Genomic DNA, 23,130 nt, shown 5'->3' on the forward strand with positions numbered 1-23,130 from the left:
GCTATATTCTGTCAGACTCCTCTGCCCATGAGATTCTCCAGGCAAGAATACTGGAATGGGTTGCCATGCCCTCCTCCAGGGGATCTTCCTGACCCAGGGATTGAACCTGCATCTCTTATATCTCCTTCGGTGGCAGGTGGGAACTTTACCACTAGAGCCACCTGGGAAGCCCATGTATGTATATGTATGTATACAAAGCTTTTTTAAAATGTATATATATATATATATATATATATACATATATATGTATATATATATGTATATGTATATATATATAAGTAAATGGCAGCCCACTCCAGTATTCTTGCCTGGGAAATCCCATGGACAGAGGAGCCTGGTGGGCTACAATCCATAGGGCTGCAAAGAGTCAGACACAAATAAAGCAACACAGCACACACGCATATACATACATACCTATATGTTTAATTTGGCTCCATCACGTCTTCGTTGTGGTGTGTGGGCTCTAGTTCCCTGACTAGGGATTGAGCAGGGCTCCCCCTGCTTTGGGAGCCCAGAATCTTAACCACTAGACCACCAGAGAAGTCCCTAGGATATTTTTTTTTTTAACCCTAAAAGTACAGTATTATATTATGAATATCTTCTTCAGGGAAAATCACTAAATATTTTCATGGCATCCCTTTGGTGAACTAACTTCAAATTACAATATGTATATACATATATATATAATATGAAAAGTTTTTTTAATCACAATCACTTTATGTCCTATTGCAAGTCAAGTATTCTGCTGCCCCTGTGTTTATTACAGCTGTGAAGGAGAACATTAGTTTTAACAGAATGATCAAATGTGCATTGCAGGACATTTATCTCCATAATCCAAACATAAAGTGGAATGACATTATTGGACTTGATGCAGCCAAGCAGTTAGTCAAAGAAGCTGTTGTGTATCCTATAAGGGTAAGGATGGGAGGCCTCTTGGGAGGCCCAATTTCTGTTCATTATCCATGGGGCAAGCTCACCTATCAGGAAGAGAAAGGGTGATTTTCTGTTTACAAATTGACTCTTTTTTTTCTTAATTTAAATATATTAAAAATTTTTTTACAATATTGTATTGATTTCTGCCGTACAACAGTGTGAATCAGCCATAATTATACATACATCCCCTCCCTCCTGAGTTTCCCCACTTTCCCCCCATGCCATCCCTCCAGGTCATCACAGAGCACCAGACAGCTCCCTGTGCTAAACGGCAGCTTCTCACCAGCTGTCCTTCTTACAGCTGATAGCGTGTATATGTTGATGCTACTTTTTCCATTTGTCCTACTCTCCCTCCCCCACTGTGTCGACAAGTCCATTCTCTACGTCCTCATCTCCATTCCTTCCCTGCAAATAGATTTCTTCAGCACCATTTTTTAGATTCCATATATGTGCATTAATATCCTATATTTTGTGTTTCTCTTTCTGACTTACTTCACTCTGTATAACAAGCTCTAAGTTCATCTACCTCACTAGAACTGACTCAGATTCATTCTTCTTTACGACTAAGTAGTATTCCCTTGTAGGTATATACCACATCTTCTTTATCCATTCATCTGTCGATGGACATCTGGGCTGCTTCCATGTCCTGGCTGTTGTCAATAGTGCTGCTGTGAACATTGGAGTACATGTGTCTTTTTTGATTATGGTTTTCGCATCATACATACCCAGTGGTGGGGTTGCTGGGTCATATGGTAGATTTATTCCTAGTTTTTTTTTTTTTTTTTTTCTTTTTTTTTTTTTTTTTTTTAAATTTTATTTTATTTTTAAACTTTACATAACTGTATTAGATTTGCCAAATATCAAAATGAATCCGCCACAGGTTTACATGTGTTCCCCATCCTGAACCCTCCTCCATACTGTTCTCCATAATGGCTGTATCCATTCTCATTTTACATTCCCACCAACAGTGGAGGGTTCCCTTTTCTCCACATCTTCTCCAGCATTTATTGTTTGTATATTTTTTGATGATGGCCATTCTGCCTGGTGTGAGGTGATGCCTCATTATACTTTTGATTTGCATGTCTCTAATAATTAGTGATGTTGAGCATCTTTTCATATGTTTACTGTTTCATATGTTCACTTTTTGCCTATGTCACAATATTTTGTCAACATGGAAGCACCAAGGCTCTGTCCATTCTAGCCCATTTGAAATCATGTTACATATTGGTTGAAGGCAGATGTCTCCTCTAAGAGGTAATTTAAGATCTAAGACTCCTTAGTATATATGATTAGTCAGTTACTATCAGCCTGCCTCCCTAAATATACTTATTATAGTAAAAATACCTGCCATAGGAGAGAGCATCTGACTGCATTTGCGTGGATTTCCCCCCGCCTCGCCCCCAGTACTACCATCATTGGGGGCTTTGCTTTCGGCTGGTTGTGAAGACTAGACTGCCCCTTGCAGGGCACCAGCTGGTAGAGCCATTGAGTTGTGCTCATTGCTAACTGCTGACAAACCTTTGTGCAGAGTGGCTCACTAAACAGGAAGAAAAACAGAAAAACGAGACTCCACGTTTGGTTTACACCAGTGGCGGTGAGGTCAGTGTTGTTGTTCAGTCACTAAGTCATGTCTGACTTTGCGACCCCATGGACTGCAGCACGCCGGGCTTCCCCGTCCTTCACCATCTCCTGGAGTTTGCTCAAACTCATGTCCATTGAGTCGATGATGCCATCCAACCATCCCATCTTCTGCCTCCTCATTCTCCTCCTGCCCTCAATCTTTCCCAGCATCAGGGTCTTTTCCAATGAGTTGGTGCTTCGCATCAGGTAGCCAAAATATTGAAGTTTCAGCTTCTGCATCAGTCCTTCTAATGGATATTCAGGGTTGATTTCCTTTAGGGTTGACTGGTTTGATACTCAACAGGAAGAAAAATAGAAAGCAAGACTACACGTTTGGTTTACAGCAGTGGCGATGAGGTCAGTGTACCACGTGGCTTTTGCTGTAGAACAGACCACCCCAACACTTAGTGCCTTAGAACCACAATCATTTCCTTGTTTGCAGCAGTTCTGTGGGTGGGCATTTGGGGCTGGGCTCGGCAGGGCCAGCTTACGCTTTTCCGTGTGACCTTGGTTGGGCTCACTCACATGTCTGGGGTATCAGCCAGTTTGTCTGGAGAAGATGGAGAGCCTGGCAAAGCTGGGGTCACCAGGGCACCTGAGACCTCTCTCTGCCTCTCATCCTCCAGCAGGAGAGCCCAGTCTTATTCACATGGTGTCATCGAGTTCCCAGACAGAAGCAAGAAAGGGCCCAATTGCTGAGCCTTTCCCATGTCTCTTTTCATATACCTTATATTTTCAAGTCTCTTCTTCTACCTGCTAATGCCCCACTGGCCAAATTCATGAGGCCAAGTCCAGATTCAAGTGGTGGAGAAATATCCTCTGCCTCTTGATGGACAGGGAGGCCTGGCATGCTGCAATTCATGGGGTCGCAAAGAGTTGGACACGACTGAGCAACTGAACTGAACTGAACTGAACTTGATGTAGGAGCTGCAAATAATTAGTGGCCAGTTTTGGTGATCTCCTGCAGTCAGGATTACAAATTTGCTTTCTTGAATAACCTATTTATTCTTACCCCTGAGACCTTGCAGCCCCTGGTTTTTGGATGTTTCTATTCAAATGAGACAAAATCAGTCCATTTGGACTGTCTTTCCTTTCTTCCTTCCTGTGTTCAGACACATGGGGGAGGAACTACAGTGGTGGTCAGAGGAAGTAGAAAGGTATTCCCTGCTTCCTCTGAGTGGCTCCATTGTTCAAGTCTTCTTGTGCAAAAGGCTAGAGCATTCATTGAGGCTCTCTGGATGTCTTGTCGCCATGGTATTTGAAGTTCCATACAGTGTCAAGATTTTGAATTAGTGTCAGCAAGAAGCTAATAGCTAGTTATAATTCTACTGTTTCTTTTCCTTCTCTCTTGTCCTTTACCAACTCCAGATGGTTTGAATTTGAACTAACAGGAGAGATTCACTGAAGTCCATGCGTGTCCTGTTTGGAGTCGGTGTCTCATTATGGATTGTGCAGTGCACGTTCTCAGCTTCCAAATCAGGCTTCACCATAATGTTGAACTTTACTCACTACACCTTTCTATATTGGTTTTAAAAAGTTGGCATCTTAAAGAGCGCACCTGCTTCACAACATTCAAAAGACTGCTCGAACTCGGGGGGAAATCATTACTTGCATGTGAGCAGTGACTACGGCAATGGAGGGGATAGTACCTATACATGCCTTTCTTCTCCTTAAAATAACTGCTCTTTTAAAAAGCAAAACATTTCGGCTGTGTATCCTATCAAGAGTGAAAGTCAAATTGAGATAAACTAGATACTCGTGTGTGTGTGTGTGTGTGTGTATACAGAGAGGGAGAGAGCCAGTCTTAAAAAAGGAGGGGCTGGCCCAGAGTTGCGTGTGTTTCACCCTAGCTCCCCTAGCTTGCCTGAGCTGAGGGTGTGCAGGCTGCCCTGCAGGTACCAAACCTCATCATTGTTCCTTGCTCCCACAGTACCCACAGCTGTTTACAGGAATTCTTTCCCCCTGGAAAGGACTGCTACTCTATGGACCTCCAGGTAAAGGAATTCTTCTTCTGTGATCTTGGTGTGAAGCGAGTGTGCAGAGGATGAGTTGCCCCATCTGTCTTCCCTTCGGGACTGGGGCAGCGTGCGCTGTGTACCCACCTTCTGTGTTGCTTATGTGACTGTCTTGTGTCTGTCAGCAGAGGGATGGAGTTCGAGGGTCGCTGATGTTTTACCCACATGTGTCTCCAGGTACAGGAAAGACTTTACTGGCCAAAGCTGTGGCTACGGAATGCAAAACCACCTTCTTTAATATTTCTGCATCTACCATTGTCAGCAAATGGAGAGGGGACTCAGAAAAGCTTGTTCGGGTAGGGTTTCTTGATTTTGTTTCTTTAGAATGAATTCTGGCAGAAGACAGTGGTACAAAATGATGACAGTGATCTTATTTTTTCTTAAGTGATTTAAGTGTTCAAATTTATCCTGGATCTTAATGACCAAAAGCCCGAGAGGTGGATTAACTACTATGTAGCTGCTAGCGGTACCCCCATCAGCAAACATGATCTCCCTTCTTTTGGGAATTTGACCAACAGCCCCTTTTCAATTCACGTGACATAGAAATAGAACCGTGAAAAAATTGTCTCTGTAGTGGCCTATTTTTCTTTTATTCAAGAAACATTTATTATTAAGCATGTTCAGTATATTCAGTTAAGATTTACTGAGAGGCTACTGCGGTATGCTTGTCCTTATGCTAGATACTCTAAGGAAGAATCAAGAAACTTAAAACTTACTCTTTCAGATGCTCCAACCAACTTTCCTCCACAGTGCCATAGGCTGTAGGGATTTTTTTTTTTTATTCCCTTAGGAGATTGTTTTTATCTTTATATCATTTCTAAGAGTATATGGTATATATTTTAAAAAATATTTATTTTTAATTGATTGATGATTGGTTTATAATATTGGTTTGATTTCTGTCATACATCCACATGAATTAACCATGAAAGTGAAAGTTGCTCAGTCGTGTCCAACTCTTTGCGACCCCATGGACTGTAGCCCACCAGGCTCCTCTGTCCATGGAATTCTCCAGCCAGAATACTGCAGTGTGTAACCTTTTCCTTCCCCAGGGGATCTTCCCAACCCAGGAATCAAACCCAGGTCTCCCACATTGCAGGCAGATTCTTTACAGCTAAGCCACAAGGGAAGCCCAAGAATACTGGAGTAGGTAGCCTATCCCTTCTTCAGTGGATCTTACAACCCAGGAATCAAACTGGGGTCTCCTGTATTGTAGGCAAATTCTTTACCAACTGAGCTATCAGGGAAGCCATAGGTGTACATATGTCTCCTCCCTCTTGAATCTCCATCCCACCTCCCGCCCATTCCCACTCCTCTAGGTTATTACAGAGCCCCAGTTTGAGTTCCCTGAGTCATACAGCAAATTCACATTGGCTGTCTATTTACATATGTTAATATATATGCATCCATCCTACTCTCATCTATTTATCTCACCCTCTCCCTCTTCTCCCCTACCTTTGTCCATGAGCTTTTCTCTATGTCTGCATCTGCATTGCTGTTCTATGAACAGATTCATCAGTACCATCCTTCTGGATGACATATATATGTGTTAATATAGGATTTTTTTTTCTCTTTCTGACTTACTTCACTGTATAATAGGCTTTAGGTTCATCCACCTCATTAGAACTGACTGACATGTGTTCCTTTTTACGGCTGAGTCATATTCCATTGTATATATGTACCACAGCTTCTTTAATCCATTCATCCGTCAATGGACATCTAGGTTGCTTCCAAGTCTTGGCTATTGTAAGTAGTGCTGCAATTAACATTGGGGTATATGTGTCTTTTTCAGTTTTGATTTCCTCAGGGTAATGCCCAGAAGTGGTATTGCTGGGTCACATGGTGTCTTTATTCCTCGTTTTTAAAGGAATCTCCATACTGTCTTCCATAGTGGCTATATCAATTTACATTCTCACCAGCAGTGTAGGAGGGTTCCCTCTTCTCCACACCCTCTCCAGCACTTGTTGTTTGTGGATTTTTTATTATGGCCATTCTGTTTGGGGTGAAGTGATATCTCATTATAGTTCTGATTTGCATTTCTCTAATAATCAGTGATGTTGAGCATCTTTTTATATGTTTATTACCATCTATATGTCTTCTTTGGAGAAATATCTGTTTAGGTCTTTTGCCCACTTTTTGATTGGGTTGTTTGTTTTTCTGGTATTGAGTTGTATGAGTTGCTTGTATATTTTGGAAATTAATTATCTGTCAGTTGTTTAATTTGCTATTATTTTCTCCCATTCTGAGGGTTGTGTTTTTACCTTGTTTATAGTTTCTTTTGCTGTGTAAACGCTTTCAAGTTCAATTATGTCCCATTCATTCATTTATTTTTGTTTTTATTTCCATTCTAGAAGGTGGGTCATAAATGATCTTGCTATTATTTATGTCATACAGTGTTCTGCTTATGTTTTCATCCAAGAGTTTTATAGTTTCTGATCTTACATTTTGGTCTTTAATACATTTCAAGTTTATCTTTGTGTATGGTGTTAGGGACTAGATCTGATAGACAGAGTAGCTGATGAACTATGGACAGAGGTTCATGACATTGTACAGGAGACAGGGATCAAGACCATCCCCAAGGAAATGAAATGCAAAAAAGCAAAATGGCTGTCTGAGGAGGCTGACAAATAGCTGTGAAAAGAAGAGAAGTGAAAAGCAAAGGAGAAAAGGACAGATATACCCATTTGAATGCAGAGTTCCAAAGAATAGCGAGGAGAGATAAGAAAGCCTTCCTCAGCAATCAATGCAAAGAAACAGAGGAAAACAATAGAATGGGAAAGACTAGAGATCTCTTCAAGAAAATTAGAAATACCAAGGGAACATTTCATGCAAAGATGGGCTCGATAAAGGACAGAAATGGTATAGACCTAACAGAAGCAGAAGATATTAAGAAGAAGTGGCAAGAATACACAGAAGAACTGTACAAAAAAGATCTTCACGACCCAGATAATCACGATGGTGTGATCACTCGCCTAGAGCCAGACATCCTGGGATGTGAAGTCAAGTGGGCCTTAGAAATCATCACTACGAACAAAGCTAGTGGAGGTGTTGGAATTCCACTCAAGCTATTTCCCATCCTAAAAGATGATGCTGTGAAAGTGCTGCACTCAATATGTCAGCAAATTTGGAAAACTCAACAGTGGCCACAGGACTGGAAAAGGTCAGTTTTCATTCCAATCCCAAAGAAAGGCAATGCCAAAGAATGCTCAAACTACCGCACAATTGCACTCATCTCACATGCTAGTAAAGTAATGCTCAAAATTCTTCAAGCTATGCTTCAACAGTACGTGAACCGTGAACTTCCAGATGTTCAAGCTGGTTTTAGAAAGGGCAGAGGAACCAGAGACCAAATTGCCAACATTTGCTGGATCATTGAAAAAACAGGAGAGTTCCAGAAAATATCTATTTCTGCTTTATTGACTATGCCAAAGCCTTTGACTGTGTGGATCACAATAAACTGTGGACAATTCTGAAAGAGATGGGAATACGAGGCCACCTGACCTGGCTCTTGAGAAACCTGTATGCAGGTCAGGAAGCAACAGTTAGAATTGGACATGCAACAATAGACTGGTTCCAAATAAGAAAAGGAGTACGTCAAGGCTGTATATTGTTACCCTGCTTATTTAACTTACATGCAGGGTACATCATGAGAAACACTGGGCTGAAAGAAGCACAAGCTGGACTCAAGATTGCCAGGAGAAATATCAATAGCCTCAGATATGCAGATGACACCACCCTTAGGACAGAAAGTGAAGAGGAACCAAAAAGCCTCTTGATGAAAGTGAAAGAGGAGAGTGAAAATGTTGGCTTTAAGCTCAACATTCAGAAAACTAAGATTATGGCATCTGGTCCCATCACTTCATGGCAAATAGATGTGGAAACAGTGTCAGACTTTATTTTTGGGGGCTCCAAAATCACTGCAGATGATGACTGCAGCCATGAAATAAAAAGATGCTTACTCCTTGGAAGGAAAGTTATGACCAATCTAGACAGCATATTAAAAAGCAGAGACATTACTTTGTCAACAAAATAGTCAAGGCTATGGATTTTCCAGTGGTCACGTATGGATGTGACAGCTGGACTCTAAAGAAAGCTGAGCACCGAAGAATTGATGCTTTTGAACTGTGGTGTTGGAGAAGACTCTTGAGAGTCCCTTGGACTGCAAGGAGATCCAACCAGTCCATCCTAAGGGAGATCAGTCCTGGGTGTTCATTGGAAGGACTGATGTTGAAGCTGAAGCTCGAATACTTTGGCCACCTGATGCGAAGAGCTGACTGATTTGAAAAGACCCTGATGCTGGGAAAGATTGAGGGCAGGAGGAGAAGGGGACGACAGAGGATAGGATGGCTGGATGTCCTCACGGAGTCAATGGACATGAGTTTGGGTAAACTCCGGAAGTTGGTGATTGACAGGGAGGCCTGGCGTGTTGCGATTCATGGGGTCGCAGAGTCAGACACAACTGAGTGACTGAACTGAAGTGAACTGATGGTGTTAGGAAGTATTATAATTTAATTCTTTTGCACATAGTTATCCAGTTCTTCTAGCACAGCTTATTGAAGAGACTATCTTTTTCCTGTGTATATTCTTGCCTCTTTTATGACAACAAAAACACGATGACCCAAAACCTATGGGATGCAGAAAGAACAGTTCTAAAAGGGAAGTTTATAGCAGTAAAACCCTACCTTATAAAACAAGAAAAACATTAAATTGATAATCTAACTCTACATCTAAAGCAGCTGCAAAAAGAACCAAAAAATCCCAAAGTCAGAAGAAGGAAAGAAATCATAAAGATCAGAGCAGAAATAAATGAGAAAAAGAGAAAGAAACAATAGTAAAAATTAATAAAACTAAAAACTGGTTCTTTGAGAAGATAAACAGCATTGACAAACCATTAGCCAGACTCATCAAGAAAAACGTGGAGAAAAATTAAATCAACAAAAAAGGAGAGGTTACAACAGACAACATAGAAATACAAAGGATTGTAAGAGAATATTATGATCAACTATATGCTAATAAAATGGATAATCTAGAGGAAATGGACACATTCTTAGGAAAGTTCAAGCTCCCAAGACTGAACCAGAAAGAAATAGAAAGTCTGAACAAGCTGATTACAAACACTGAAGTCAAAACCGTGATCGAAATCTCCCCAAAAACAAAAACCTAGGACCAGATGGCTTCACAGGGGAATTCTATCAAAGATTTAGAGAAGATCTAATCCCTGCCCTTCTGAAAATCTTCCCAAAAATTTCAGAGAAAGGGACACTTCCAAACTCATTCTACGAGGCCACAATCACCCTGATACCAAAACCAGACAAAGATATCATGAAAAAAGAAAGATATAGGCCAATATCACTGATGAATACAGATGCAAAAATCTTCAATAAAATTCTAGCATGCAGAATTTAACAACACATTAAAAAGATCATATACCATGATCAAGTTGGGTTTATCCCAGGGATGCAAGGATACTTCAATATATACAAATCAATTAATGTGATACACCATATTAACAAATTGAAAAATAAAAACCCCACGATAATCTCAATAGATGCATAAAAAGCTTTTGACAAAATTCAGCACCCATTTATGGTAAAAACTCTTCAAAAAATGGGCATAGAAGGAACCTGCTGCTGCTGCTAAGTCGCTTCAGTTGTGTCCGACTCTGTGCGATCCCATAGACAGCAGCCCACCAGGCTCCCCCGTCCCTGGGATTCTCCAGGCAAGAACACTGGAGTGGGTTGCCATTTCCTTCTCCAGTGCATGAAGGTGAAAAGTGAAAGCAAAGTCGCTCAGTCGTGTCCGACTCTTCGCGACCCCATGGACTGCAGCCCACCAGGCTCCTCTGTCCATGGGAATTTTCCAGGCAAGAGTACTGGAGTGGGGTGCCGTTGCCTTCTCCAAGAAGGAAACTACCTTAACATAATAAAGGCCATATACAACAAACGCACAGCAAACATTCTCAGTGGTGAGTAACTGAAGACATTCCCTCTGAGGTCAGGATGTCCATTCTCACCACTATTATTCAACATAGCATTGGAAGCCCAGTTACAGCAATCAGAGAAGAGAAAGAAATAAAAGAAATCCAGAGTCTGAAGGAAGAAGTAAAACTCTCACTATTTGAAGATGACATGATACTATATATAAAAACCCTAAAAATACTATCAAAAAATTACTAAAACTAATCAGTGAATTTAGTAAAGTTGCAGGATACAGAATCAATATACAGAAATCACTTGCATTCCTGTATACTAACAGGGACAAATCAGAAAGAAATTAAGGAATCAATCCCATTTACTGTAGTATATGGTATATTTTATATTATAAAATTTTATTATACCTTCCAGTCGCCTTAAGAAAATACTTGTTTTGATTTATGCCTTAATGTAAGGTGGGTCCTGCTCAGAAATTCTGTTAAACTATTGCACTCTGTCGGGTGACTGGTAAGTAATCAATACAAAGTGAATGTAAATATATTTTCTGAAAAAAAATTCCTTTAAAATATTACACTTAAGTTACATTTCCTTGGAGAGGCTCATCTTCAAAATATTATGGCTTATTTGAAAGTGATCATAAAATATTTTTAAAAGATTGATTTACCTAAAATAACCTATTTATTACTTTTTGATTGTCCTCAAGTTACTTCAAAAGTGTATATTTTTATAAACTTTTATCACCCCTATCAGATTGTAATTTTTGGAAATCTTTGTTGGCATCTTCTGTTTCATTGTTCTTCATCTTGTGTCTAACTCAGTGCCAGATGGGATTTAAATTTAATGCTCCTAAATTTATGGGTTTCATTTGATTCTAGTTAGCTAGAGTTCAATTAGCTTAAATCCAACCAACTAGAATTGTTATCAGCCTGAAGACTTCTTTTTAACATTCCATTTCTATGGGCTGAGGAACAGCAAAACTTAAAAGGTGCCCTCAGAATCAGCTTCGAATCAGTGAGCAAAAAGCACTGTAAGGTATTCAGAGAAAAGATTCCATCAGATTCCTTGGACAGGACTCACCTAAGCAGAAGAGAAAATTCAGGTGTTTATGAATATGGATTTTCTTGTTCAATGTTGAACAGCCAGAAAAGTCATTTAACTAGAATGCTCCATTCTCTGGGAGCGTTTTATTTAACTCCAATTTTCCTCTGCTTCAGGAAGACTTCTGAGAATGAGGAAAGAATTCCACCTTCAATTTCTCCCCTTTCCTTTACCAAACATTTTAAAAGTTGTCTTTAAAACAATATTGATAGTAAAAAGACGCCTGAGCTATCTTTCCAGAGGAAACCATAAGAGTTGCTGGTACAGCTTTCCAGAGCATTTATTTATATTTACATTAACCTCAACAACCATATCTCTATTTTCCCTTCCTTTTAAAATACAAGTAGGAACATAGTACACATACTCTTCTGTACCTTGTGATTTTTTTTCACACTTAACAGTGTAACTTGGATATTGCTCTACAGTTTTATAGACAGACCTAACATGGTTTTTATACGTCTACATGACATTTCATTGCATGGTTAAAAGCAAAATGTGTTTAACCAGCCTTTTCTCAATGGACATTTACGTTGTTCCCAGTCTCTTGCTATTATGAAGAAAGCTTTCTATGCTCCTGTCTGCACGTAGTGTAGTGTAGGACAGTTTCTTTGAAGTAGAGTCACTGGATCAGAAGGAAGGAAAACCACTGATTGACAAATTCCCTGCCGACAGGGTTGCACCCCCTTACATTCCCGTCAATGCGTGTGTGTTGGTTTCTGCAGCCAACACCATGTAGCATCCAAATGTAAAAGTCTTTGCCAGTCTGATAGTGAAAGTAATATTTCAGGGCTCAGATTTGCATTTCTTTCATTCTGAATGAATTTGAACATCTTTTTATAGGTTTAGAAGATATTCATATTTCTTTCTGTGAAATACATTTTTATTTTGGATATTAAAAATAATTCAAAAGGAAAACAGAGTCAACTTGTAGTGCAGGAGATGCAAGAGACCCTGGTTCGATCCCTGGGTGGAGAAGATCCTGGAGAAGGAAAGGGCTACACATTCCAGTATTCTTGCCTGGAAAATTCCTTGGGCAGAGGAGCCTGGCGGGCTATGGTCCATAGGGTCACGAAGAGTTGGACGTGACCCAACAAGTAGGTGCGCACACAATCACGCAACCTGGAAGGAACCTATCGTCTGTGCTTTCTGAAATTCCTCTATTTTCTGAGCTCCTGCAAAGAGCCACATCTGGAAAATCTTGGTCATGCTCTCAAGATTCTTGTTGTGAAGCTTTCAGATAAAGAAAGCCCCTCAAGACCTTCACCTAAAGCAGAGATGCTTTCCTACCATTTGCTTCTCTTTCTACTCCAATTAAGGAGTTATTTATAGGGAACCCTTTTGTTGCTCCCTTCCCTCCTAATGTTTAGGCCTCTTAGGAGTTGATGCTATTGAGTAGTTGAGTGGTCTCTTTAGCAAATGCACACACCTGTTGGTGCTTACGTCTTTCAACATTTCACCGCCATGCCCCACCCCATTGCATGATTTAACTTCCTCCAAGTACTTCTGAAAAATTTTAGACTAATGCTTCCCAAGTGCTTACCCAGGATTCCACACGTTCTCTGGCCATGGGAGAGTAGTGGTCCACGTGGAGACGTGGGCTTCAATGTGATTCTCTTTCCAATGGGATGTTTGGTCTTACTGAACCTGATGGCCTCTCTGCAATTTGGGGAGTCCTTAAAATGTGTATGGTTCCAAAAGAGTCCATTTTTCATTGGGTAGGTTGCTGCTGCTGTAATTATCCTTATTATCAGGTCTATTTGAACTTTTCTATTTGTGACAGGAAGAGAGATTACCTGCCTCTAATGAGGTGGTCTCTGCTGTCTGTCTAAAGAGCATTTGTGATGAGTGTCCCAGCATTGACACTGTTCTTGGAAGCTCCTTGGGCTGAGCCAGTTGTCCTGGCCACATAAAGTAGGATTCTCTGAAAGGAAAACACTAGTGCATATGAGCACGGAAGGGGCGCTAGTGGTAAAGAACCCATCTGTCCATGAAGGAGACATAAGAGACGTGGGTTCGATCCCTGGGTTGGGAAGATCCCCTGGAGAAGGGAATGGCGACCCACTCCAGTATTCTTGCCTGGAGAATCCCATGGACAGAGGAGCCTGGCAGGCTATGGTCCATAGGGTTGCAAAGAGTTGGACACAACTGAAGCGACTTAGCACGCACGCACATGAACAGGCAGGGACCACACGCCCAGCAGTGGTGAAGGTGAGGCTGTGCCCATTCAGTGACAGCGGGGCCTGTCAAAGACGACTGGCTACTACTACGAAAACCACAGTCTGGCCTTTTCTGAGCCCTTCTCCTCTTCTTTACTCTGTGATGGTTTGCTAGTGCTAATTGACATGGAGAATAAATCCCCTATGCCTATTTAAGAACATCTATTCTTTTCTAAGTCTCTAATGCTTTCTTTGATCAACCAGGGCAAAACTGTATATGGTGCTCAAGCGATCAGTTTCAGGGTTTTTGAAAAAAGGTATAGTTTCTTATACTCTTTTCCTCACCACCACGTCTCCCTCTAGAGCTCTTAAGTTTATTTTTATATGTCTGTTCTTTTGCTGGTTGTTTTACTGTTCCTGTTGAGTCTATAATATTTTACTCTGGAATGAAACATTTTATTCAATCGGGAATTGCCTCGAAGTACCTGAGCCTACCAAACAGCAGTGTGGGGGGTCCTGGGGAATAATTTGGGGAGAGAAAAGGGCAGAATTCTTCAGCCCTGTTACTCACAACTGGAACTCTATTTTTTTTCTGCAGTTCTTTCTTCCAAGAATAACCTTCTTATTGTCCCTAAGTGTTAAGCAAAAAAAATTGTTACATGATTTTACATCTTCTACGGCTTTTGTGTCCATATGGAACACGTCATTGGCAGGGGGTCTCAAGGGTTAACTAACTGACTGGAAGTTCAGGAACTGAGTTTTACCTTAAGGTCTCCCACTTATGATTAGTAACCTTGAGCTCACCACTTATTCTCTCTGGCTCTCATTTTACCAGCTGATAGATGCAAATAATTGGACCATCCAACCTCATGGGATAGTGCTAGGGAGAAATAACTAATGATTATAAGGTTGTTGTGAGCTAAAGTGCAGCATAGATGCTTAATATTAAAGCCATCCTAATCTTTTAATCTCTGGGGCCATCTGAGAACTTTATATGGATTTGAAAATGTTGGTTTTCTCCCACCCAGGTGTTATTTGAACTTGCACGCTATCACGCCCCCTCCACCATCTTCCTGGACGAGCTGGAGTCAGTGATGAGCCAGAGAGGCACGGCTCCTGGGTAACAGACCGGGGTTTTTTTTGGTCCTCACCTTTCCCCTCCTGTAAGTGTGTTTGATGGTCGGAAGCCCATCGACATTTACCAGCAGAATGAGCCTATTAATAAGCCCACAAATTTTCTGCAGACACACGGAAAGGTCTTTAAATTAGATCCTGTTAACTGAATAGCTGATTTAAGTAGTTTTTATAACCGGAGGAAATGTCCTCCTCCCTTCCCCCCTTCCCCACAGAGTGGTTTTCAGGCCCAAAGATCATCCAGCCCCTGATCCCAGGCCGCCATAACCATTCTGCTAGCTCAAAATAGCTGCCTGTAAGAGCCTCCGCTGGAGCCAGAGGGGCCTGTGGGGAGCGGGGCTGCCCAGGGCCGAGTCTGGAGAGGAGGCCCTTGATAAGGTGTGTGAGGCCGGGGAAGTCACCGCTTCTCTGTGACACCAGACTGCAGCTCAGCCTGACCGATTGTGAACATGTCACACACATTATCTCTAAAGATTAAGTGTCCACTAGGGTCCCCAGCCAGAAAGCCCACATCTCAGACTGTAATGAGGCTCTCCCTCTGTGTGTGTGTGTGAGTGGTGTTTTAAGAGTTATTTTCTTTTGAAATGTTTTACTAATCTTGGTATCCCTGGCTTGAAAAAACAGGTCTCAGGGAAATCTCAACACAGCTGCATTTACTGATAGCCTCCAATGGTCTGTCATCAAGACAAAATTGATAGTAATAAAAAGCAAATAATTATCTTGTTGGAAGTATAACTAGAATTTAATTTATGAAATTTTACTTATGAAGAACCATTTCCCCAGTAGAGAGAAACAGCCATCAAGATGTATCCAGGAGGCTCAGGCTGCGACTATTTCTATGGTTTAAAGGGTGCTAGTCAGCCCTGGACTGGGTGCTCTGTCCCTCCAAAGGGGCCCGATGGGAGAGGCAGCTGCAGCGGGGCCTAGCGGGGACCCCACTGGAGTGCCCTAGTGGCACTCGTCTGCACGGCCCCACGCATGCAGCCTGCCTTCCGCAGTGACTCTCACCCTTAAATGCAGTCTGTCTGCCTCCATCCCCAGGGCTCCCCACAGCTGTGACTGAGCTGATTTGGAAACTCTTCCTCTATTAGCCTTGAGCATGTCAGTTTCCTCCTCTGGAAGTTAAATACTAAAACTGGAGGCTTCAAAGGATCAGGGAACAAGGGCAGGTGCTCTGAAGACTTTGGGGGTCATATTATGTTAAAAGAGTAGTAATTATGTGTTGCTGCTACGTCACTTCAGTCGTGTCCGACTCTGTGCAGCCCCATAGACAGCAGCCCACCAGTCTTCCCCGTCCCTGGGATTCTCCAGGCAAGATCACTGGAGTGGGTTGCCATTTCCTTCTACAATGCATGAAAGTGAAAAGTGAACGTGAAGTCGCTCAGTTGTGTCTGACTCTGTGCGACCCCATGGACTGCCGCCTACCAGGCTCCTCCGTCCATGGGATTTTCCAGGCAAGAGTACTGGAGTGGGGTGCCATTGCCTTCTCCAAATTATGTGTTAATACTAGATAAATATATAACTCTACAGTGAAACTGGCTTTTCTCTGAGGTAGAAAGGGACACAGTTCCTAAGAAAATCCGAGAAGCCTAATTTGGGCTGCCAGCATGTACACCGCAGAGATGAGATGACACCCTGAGGGTTGTGTTGTGCTAGAAAGGCCTTTTATTGTCCTTTAACTTGATCTACGTGAGAGCTTGCTGGAGGCGGCCAGGCTTAGAGCCATTTCGATTGTGCAGGTCCTCTGGTGTCCTGAGGATGGCCTCAGGCAGTGGGGGTTGTGGGGAAACTGGAGGGTGAATTTGCACAGAAAACAGCCTCTAACCCATTTTCCATGCTGTGCATGGAAAGCCTAGTTTCCCCGTCGTTCTCTCGTCTCTTATTAGAAGAGAAGGCAACAGATTGTGTTGTAGCTCATCTCTCTTCTTGGACAGTTTATATCCATAGATTACACTAAACAATAATGTGTGTAATATACTCTCATGCATGTTGTATAAATCAAAATGATTATTCTCAATGAAGCTTTTTTTTTTTTTTTTAAAGGGTAGATGATACTGCAGGTCGGTACAGCTGAGCTGCCTTTTTTAAATCTACTAGTTCCATGGTCTCCCCCTCTGTTACCTTCCGGTTCATTGCCAACCTTTGGTTTTCTTTTCGGTATCTTCATTATATTCATTTACTTCCTTTCTGGTACTGTTTGAAAAGAGTTCCAATTGCTCATTTCCTCCAACCTTGGGATGAGCAGCTCCTGAGAACGTGGCAGGGCAGGGGTTACTTGTCCGAGGGGAACTCAGTCTGCAGTCACCGCGTCCTTACTGTGTCACTGTGGTCACGGAAGCAAAGACTCTGCCTCCTGGGAGCATCTCACCTCCTCGTCTTTCTCTAGGGGAGAGCATGAAGGCAGCCTGAGGATGAAGACAGAGCTTCTGGTGCAGATGGATGGGCTGGCTCGTTCCGAGGATCTCGTGTTTGTCTTAGCAGCTTCCAACCTGCCGTGGTAAGAGATCCAGAGAGTACATTCTGAATGCATTTTCAGGAGCCACTGTGCAGGTGTGGATATCATATTGATCGCTTCAGGCAAAGTCTCCTTGTTTGGTTCCAGCCCTGGAAGGTTAAGCTGAAGGCTTTCCTGTTCCAAGTCCTCAATCCTTGCTACTTGGATTGTGAAAGAATTTGCCTGAACCGAAGGAACATAGGTCAGGGCTACCACTGACTATTTAAAATGGACATTCTGAGCCAAATTATTTACTGTGTTTAAGCAGGGCTTTGGCAGAGAACCATAAAATACTAAAGTCTCCAGGACTCAAGAATATTCCAGAAATAATATGTTTGGATTTTAACAGTGTTAAATTTAAACTTTTTTTGAGTTATGAGGAAAATCTTTAATATTGTGCAGTAAATATGAAGCTAAATAATCTCTAATTGAAACTATAATCTACTCAGAGAGTCTGTTATTCAAACTATCCCAGAGTGATATAAGAACAATTGTAGAAGTAGAATTGGGAAATAAGAGATGTTGACTAGAGAAAAATAATTTCGACTTGGAGAGAATATTTAAAAAAATAATTATAATCCCTTTATAGTTCTCAAGAATATGTTCACATTGTTTTGAGCTACAGGTGAGACAGGAGACAATAAGGAAAGGCTGCTCTTGCTATTTGCAGAGGAGGCCAAGGTCAAGGGAGGTCAATCCACCCAAAGTCAACAGCCGATTTGCAACAGAGCTTGAACTAGCCACACCCTCTCCCTTCCCGTACCTTGTCCATTTCTGTTTCTATATTCAAAGATGCAATGCTTTTGTTTGTGCACGCTGATCATCTAGCCTCCCGAAGAAGAAGTCACTGGAGAGAGAGAAGGATGTTTGTGTGGAGTCTGTTATTTTAACTATATTTATAATTTCAACCCAACTTTGCCACTTCTCAAATTTATGACTTTTCTGATGTGCTAAGGTGATCAGCATTTTACATTGTGAGGAGAAAGGTTTTTATACACAATGTTGAAGTTGAAATCAGAGAGCTATCATTTAGGCATGGAGAATCCTTTAGAGAGAGAATCTCCATTCCTTCACCTGTTTGAAACAGGGTTGATCATAATCTCTTTACTTATGTCCCAGGGGGCCTGTGAGAGCCAGCTGAGGAGGGTGGGTGAAAACTGGACAGCTTCGTGCATGGCTCTAGAAAGGGCTGTGCCTGCCAGGGAGGCGTGGAGAGCCTTCACTCCCAGCGAAACCTAGGGCTTCACTGGGAGGTTGTGGTGCTTCCACGGTTTCCCTTGGGCGACCAGTCTTTGGTAAACTTAAATAAAATGGTTCAGAGAGGAAAAATAAAAAGCTGGCAAGCAATCACAAAGAAGCTCAGAAGGGCTTTTCTGAAAGAATTACCTCTCATCATGAAAAAAGTGAAAGTCCATCATGTCAAATGGCAAATACATATGTTTTTAAGCTTGAATTCCTTGACATCACAGATTGCAACCCTACCGCATACCTGGGAACTGTCCTACCCACTCTTGAACGTTGCTGGGTTTAAAAAATTTTTATGATGAAAAATTCTTGGCAAACACTAAAGATGAGAGTACAAAGAACTCAACATTTTCCAGTTTCAGAAACTAGCATCTGGCCCAATTGATTTTAATCTATTTCTACCTTCTCTCTTGTTTTGCTGCAATATCTTAAACTATATCCCAGATTCTCATGTTATTGCTCACGTATGTATACTTCAGCTTACATCTTAAAAAATAAGGACATTTTCTTACATTATCACAATGTCATTATCAACCCCAACAAAATTAACAATAATTGCTCAATATCATCTAATACCCAGTTTATATTCAGATTTCCCTTACTATTCCAAAAATATCTTTGTACAGTTGGTTTACTGAACTGGTAACCAAACAAAATTTGCATTTTGTAATTGGCTATTCTCTTACATATCTTTTAATCTAGAACAGACTCTTTCTTCCCCCACCCCTTCCTCACTTGCTATTGACTTGATTGCTAGAGAGGTTGTCCTACAGAGCCTAAACTTTCTGGATGTGGCTCATTGTATCCTCATGGTACTGTTTAGCTAGTTTTCCTTACCCTTAAAATTACTCTAGACTAAAGGTTGGATTGATTAGATTTGATTCAGGACCAGTGGAATTCTGGGGTGGACATACTTCATAGGTGATGCTGAGTATATGACATTGCATCATATGCAGCCATATATAACACCCTGTCGTCCCACCTTTGGTTATACCAAGGTTGATCCGTGGGCTCAGGTGTGTCAGCCAGGTTCCTCCACTGTGTAGTTCCCATCAGTGGTTGAAGCATCCGTTGATATCTTTGCCTGAATCACTTATTTCACTAGAAGTGTGATTCTGTCATGCCTTCTGATTGATAGCTGGAATTATTCTCTACGATAGAACTTTTCCCCATCCAATAGGGTTATTTGATAACCCTGAAATGTAGTTCATCCTAAAAAAGCAGAATTCTTTCTCTTTAATATTTAGAGTCATGTGTTGTGCCCTGGCAACCTCCAGGTAACCGATGAGTCCTGTCTCCCTGTCTCTTTCTCTCTCTCTCCGATCTCATGCCTTGTTTGGTATAACATCATTTGTTTTTTTTTTAAGTTTTATTGATATATAACTCACATACCATACACTTTACCCATTTACTGTGTATAACTCAATGGTTTTAGATATATTTATATTTATGTGGTTGTACAACCATCACTGCAATCAATTGTAGAACATTTTTCTTTACCCCAAAAGAAACCCTATACCCATTAGCAATCATCCCCATCTCCCACTCCATGAACAGAGGAGCCTGGTGGGCTACAGTCCATGGGGTTGCAAAGAGGCTGACACGACTGAGTGACTAAGTACGCACACGCATATTTACTTGAAGAATGACCAATCTGTTTTCAAAAGTGGCTGCACCATTTTACACTCCTACTGCTGCTGCTGCTGCTGCTAAGTTGCTTCAGTCGTGTCCGACTCTGTGCGACCCCATAGACGGCAGCCCACCAGGCTCCCCCATCCCTGGGATTCTCCAGGCAAGAACACTGGAGCGGGTTGCCATTTCCTTCTGCAATACATGAAAGTGAAAAGTGAAAGTGAAGTTGCTCAGTCATGTCCAACTCCTAACAACCCCATGGACTTCAGTGCACCAGGCTCCTCCGTCCATGGGATTTTCCAGGCAGGAGTGCACTCCTACTAGTCATGCACTAAGCTTCCAGTTTCACCACATCCTCATCAACACTTGTTATTGTCGTTTTGATTGTAGTCATCCTAGGATGAGAAGTGCCGTCTCCTCTCTTTGCTTTGCTTTTCATGGTGACTGATGATAGCATATCTTCTTTGGTGAGATGTCTTTTCAAATCCTTTGTCCATTTTTAAGTTATTGAGTTATAAGATTTGTTTTGTCATGTGTCAGATATATGATTTGTAGATATTTTCTCCATTCTTTGGCCACTAGTCTGTCTTCCCTCCCTCCTTCCATCTCTGAATTTTTTTGTTTCTCTCTGTCTCTTCATGCCCTTGCTAAACTTCCCATGGCTATCCTATTTCCTAAGCCCCAAGTGTTTCAGAAGACACTGTGACCATTTTTTTGGCACTAGTTCTGTCTATTAGAAATACAGACTTAAAAAATGTCTAGTAGCCATATTAAAAAATAGCAAAAGAAACAGATAAAATACAATTTTGTTAACATGTTTTATTTAACCCAGTATATCTAAAATATTATTATTTCCATATATAATCAATATAAAATTATTGTGATATTTTACTTTTTTTTTTCATATGAAATCTTTGAAATCCAGTGTATACTTTACACTTATGGCCTGTTCCAGTTTGGATTAGCCACATTTCAAGTGCCCAATAGCCACATGTGGTTGGTAGCTACTGTATTGGGCAGTGCAAATCCAAGGGTAATTTGTCAGTCCCATACCTCTATGGCAGAGATTGATAACTGCCTCCCAATATTTACTTCATCCTTCTAATGTAATAATAGAACCCCAATTTCTGAATTCTGTTTCTTAGTCTTCCCTGCTGTTAGGTGTGGCAAAGCCAAGTTTCTTTGTCATTTTCACAAGATGACCCAGGCTTAATTTTAATATTCTGCTACAGACTTGGAATCAACCATTGATTCACAGAGCCCTGGTTCCCTTCACTGAAAAGTACTGTTTAAAGATCATAGTCCCACAGTTATGGGTGTTCCTTGCTACTGGATTATCATTGATTTGATTGAGTAGAGCTAAGAAATAGATACCTAGTGTCGAAAGGGGGCAAATAATGAGTTAGTACTAGTATTTCCCATTCAAATTTAAGATTACAAGGTTTTTAGTTAAATTAGTTGATTTTATATTTGTGTCTTTTCTTTGTGAAAATTTTAGTTCTTAACACTGGTATAATTACTATTCACTTTATCCTAATATTGAAAAGCAGAGACATTACTTTGCCAACAAAGATCTGTCTAGTCAAGGCTATAGTTTTTCCAGTGGTCACGTATGGATGTGAGAGTTGGACTGTGAAGAAAGCTGAACGCCGAAGAATTGATGCTTTTGAACTGTGGTGTTGTCGAAGACTCTTGAGAGTCCCTTGGACTGCAAGGAGACCCAACCAGTCCATTCTGAAGATCAGCCCTGGGATTTCTTTGGAAGGAATGATGTTAAAGCTGAAACTCCAGTACTTTGGCCACCTCATGCGAAGAGTTGACTCATTGGAAAAGACTCTGATGCTGGGAGGGGTTGTGGGCAGGAGGAGAAGGGGACGACAGAGGATGAGATGGCTGGATGGCGTCACTGACTCGATGGACGTGAGTCTCAGTGAACTCTGGGAGTTGGTGATGGACAGGGAGGCCTGGCATGCTGCGATTCATGGGGTCACAAAGAGTCAGACACGACTGAGTGACTGAACTGAACTGAACTGAATATGTAGATATATTTTGTATTTGTGTCTATAACAGAATTTTCAGTAATATTACCAGTACTATCATAAAAGTAGTATTTTTATAAAGAAAATGATGCGGACCTGACATAACTAAGATGAAGAGCTAATCCGAGATTTCTCATCGTCAGCGCCCTGACATTTGGGGCCAGATAACCCTGCTGTGGGGCCTCCTGTGCGCTTTGCCACGTGGAGCAGTATCCTTGGTCTCTCCCCACCAGATGCTGGTGGCGTCACCCCCAGTTGTGACAACCAAAGTATGTCCACAGACTTCGTCAGATGTTCCCTGGGGAGCAAAATCATCTCTAGTTGAGACTCACTGGGTTAATGGGAGGAATGACAGACATTAATTGCATAGAGACAAACTGTCACATCCTCCACAAATAAACTCTTGAGTTTTTGTGTTTTTTTAAGAAAACCATAAAATAACTGAACTTGATTTACTTACACGAAAGGTGGCATATTATAGAAATTGTCCTGTATTTTTATTTTTTCCATAACAAAATGTTGGAGATCCTTCCAAATAAGTCCAGAAAGTTCTCCTTCCCACTGTAGCTGTACGTGTTCCATCTTGTTCATGCGGTAGTTTATCCCTCTCACCTACTGATGGGCACTTGGCTATTCCTACTCTTTGCTATTATAAATAACGTTGCAGTGAGGAATGGTACGCACATACATCACGTGGTGTGTTTTTCAGTGTATCTTTGGGGAAGGCTCCTGGAAGTAGAATTGCTGGGTCAGAGGGTTAATGTGCATGAAATTATAGTCGAGATTGCCAAACTTCCCTCCATAGAGGTTGTGCATTTTGTATTCCCACCAGTG

At 41.4% G+C, this 23,130-nt stretch overlaps 1 protein-coding gene across 5 annotated transcripts in view; it reads left to right on the forward strand.

The window, feature by feature from the left end:
• KATNAL2 (katanin catalytic subunit A1 like 2) overlaps positions 1-23,130 on the forward strand; it is a 113,179-nt gene that overhangs the window by 75,521 nt on the left and 14,528 nt on the right. For 4 of the 5 annotated variants that reach the window (XM_055559119.1, XM_055559120.1, XM_055559123.1 and 1 more), the window contains 5 exons: positions 817-915; positions 4,484-4,547; positions 4,746-4,864; positions 14,781-14,872; positions 17,273-17,383. In XM_055559119.1, the coding sequence (XP_055415094.1) occupies positions 817-915; positions 4,484-4,547; positions 4,746-4,864; positions 14,781-14,872; positions 17,273-17,383 (485 nt within the window). The remainder of the gene's footprint in view (positions 1-816; positions 916-4,483; positions 4,548-4,745; positions 4,865-14,780; positions 14,873-17,272; positions 17,384-23,130) is intronic. The other variant, XM_055559121.1, reaches the window with a different exon arrangement.

The sequence above is a fragment of the Bubalus kerabau genome, chromosome 21, assembly GCF_029407905.1.
Source record: "Bubalus kerabau isolate K-KA32 ecotype Philippines breed swamp buffalo chromosome 21, PCC_UOA_SB_1v2, whole genome shotgun sequence".
In the NCBI taxonomy this organism is placed as follows: domain Eukaryota; kingdom Metazoa; phylum Chordata; class Mammalia; order Artiodactyla; family Bovidae; genus Bubalus; species Bubalus kerabau.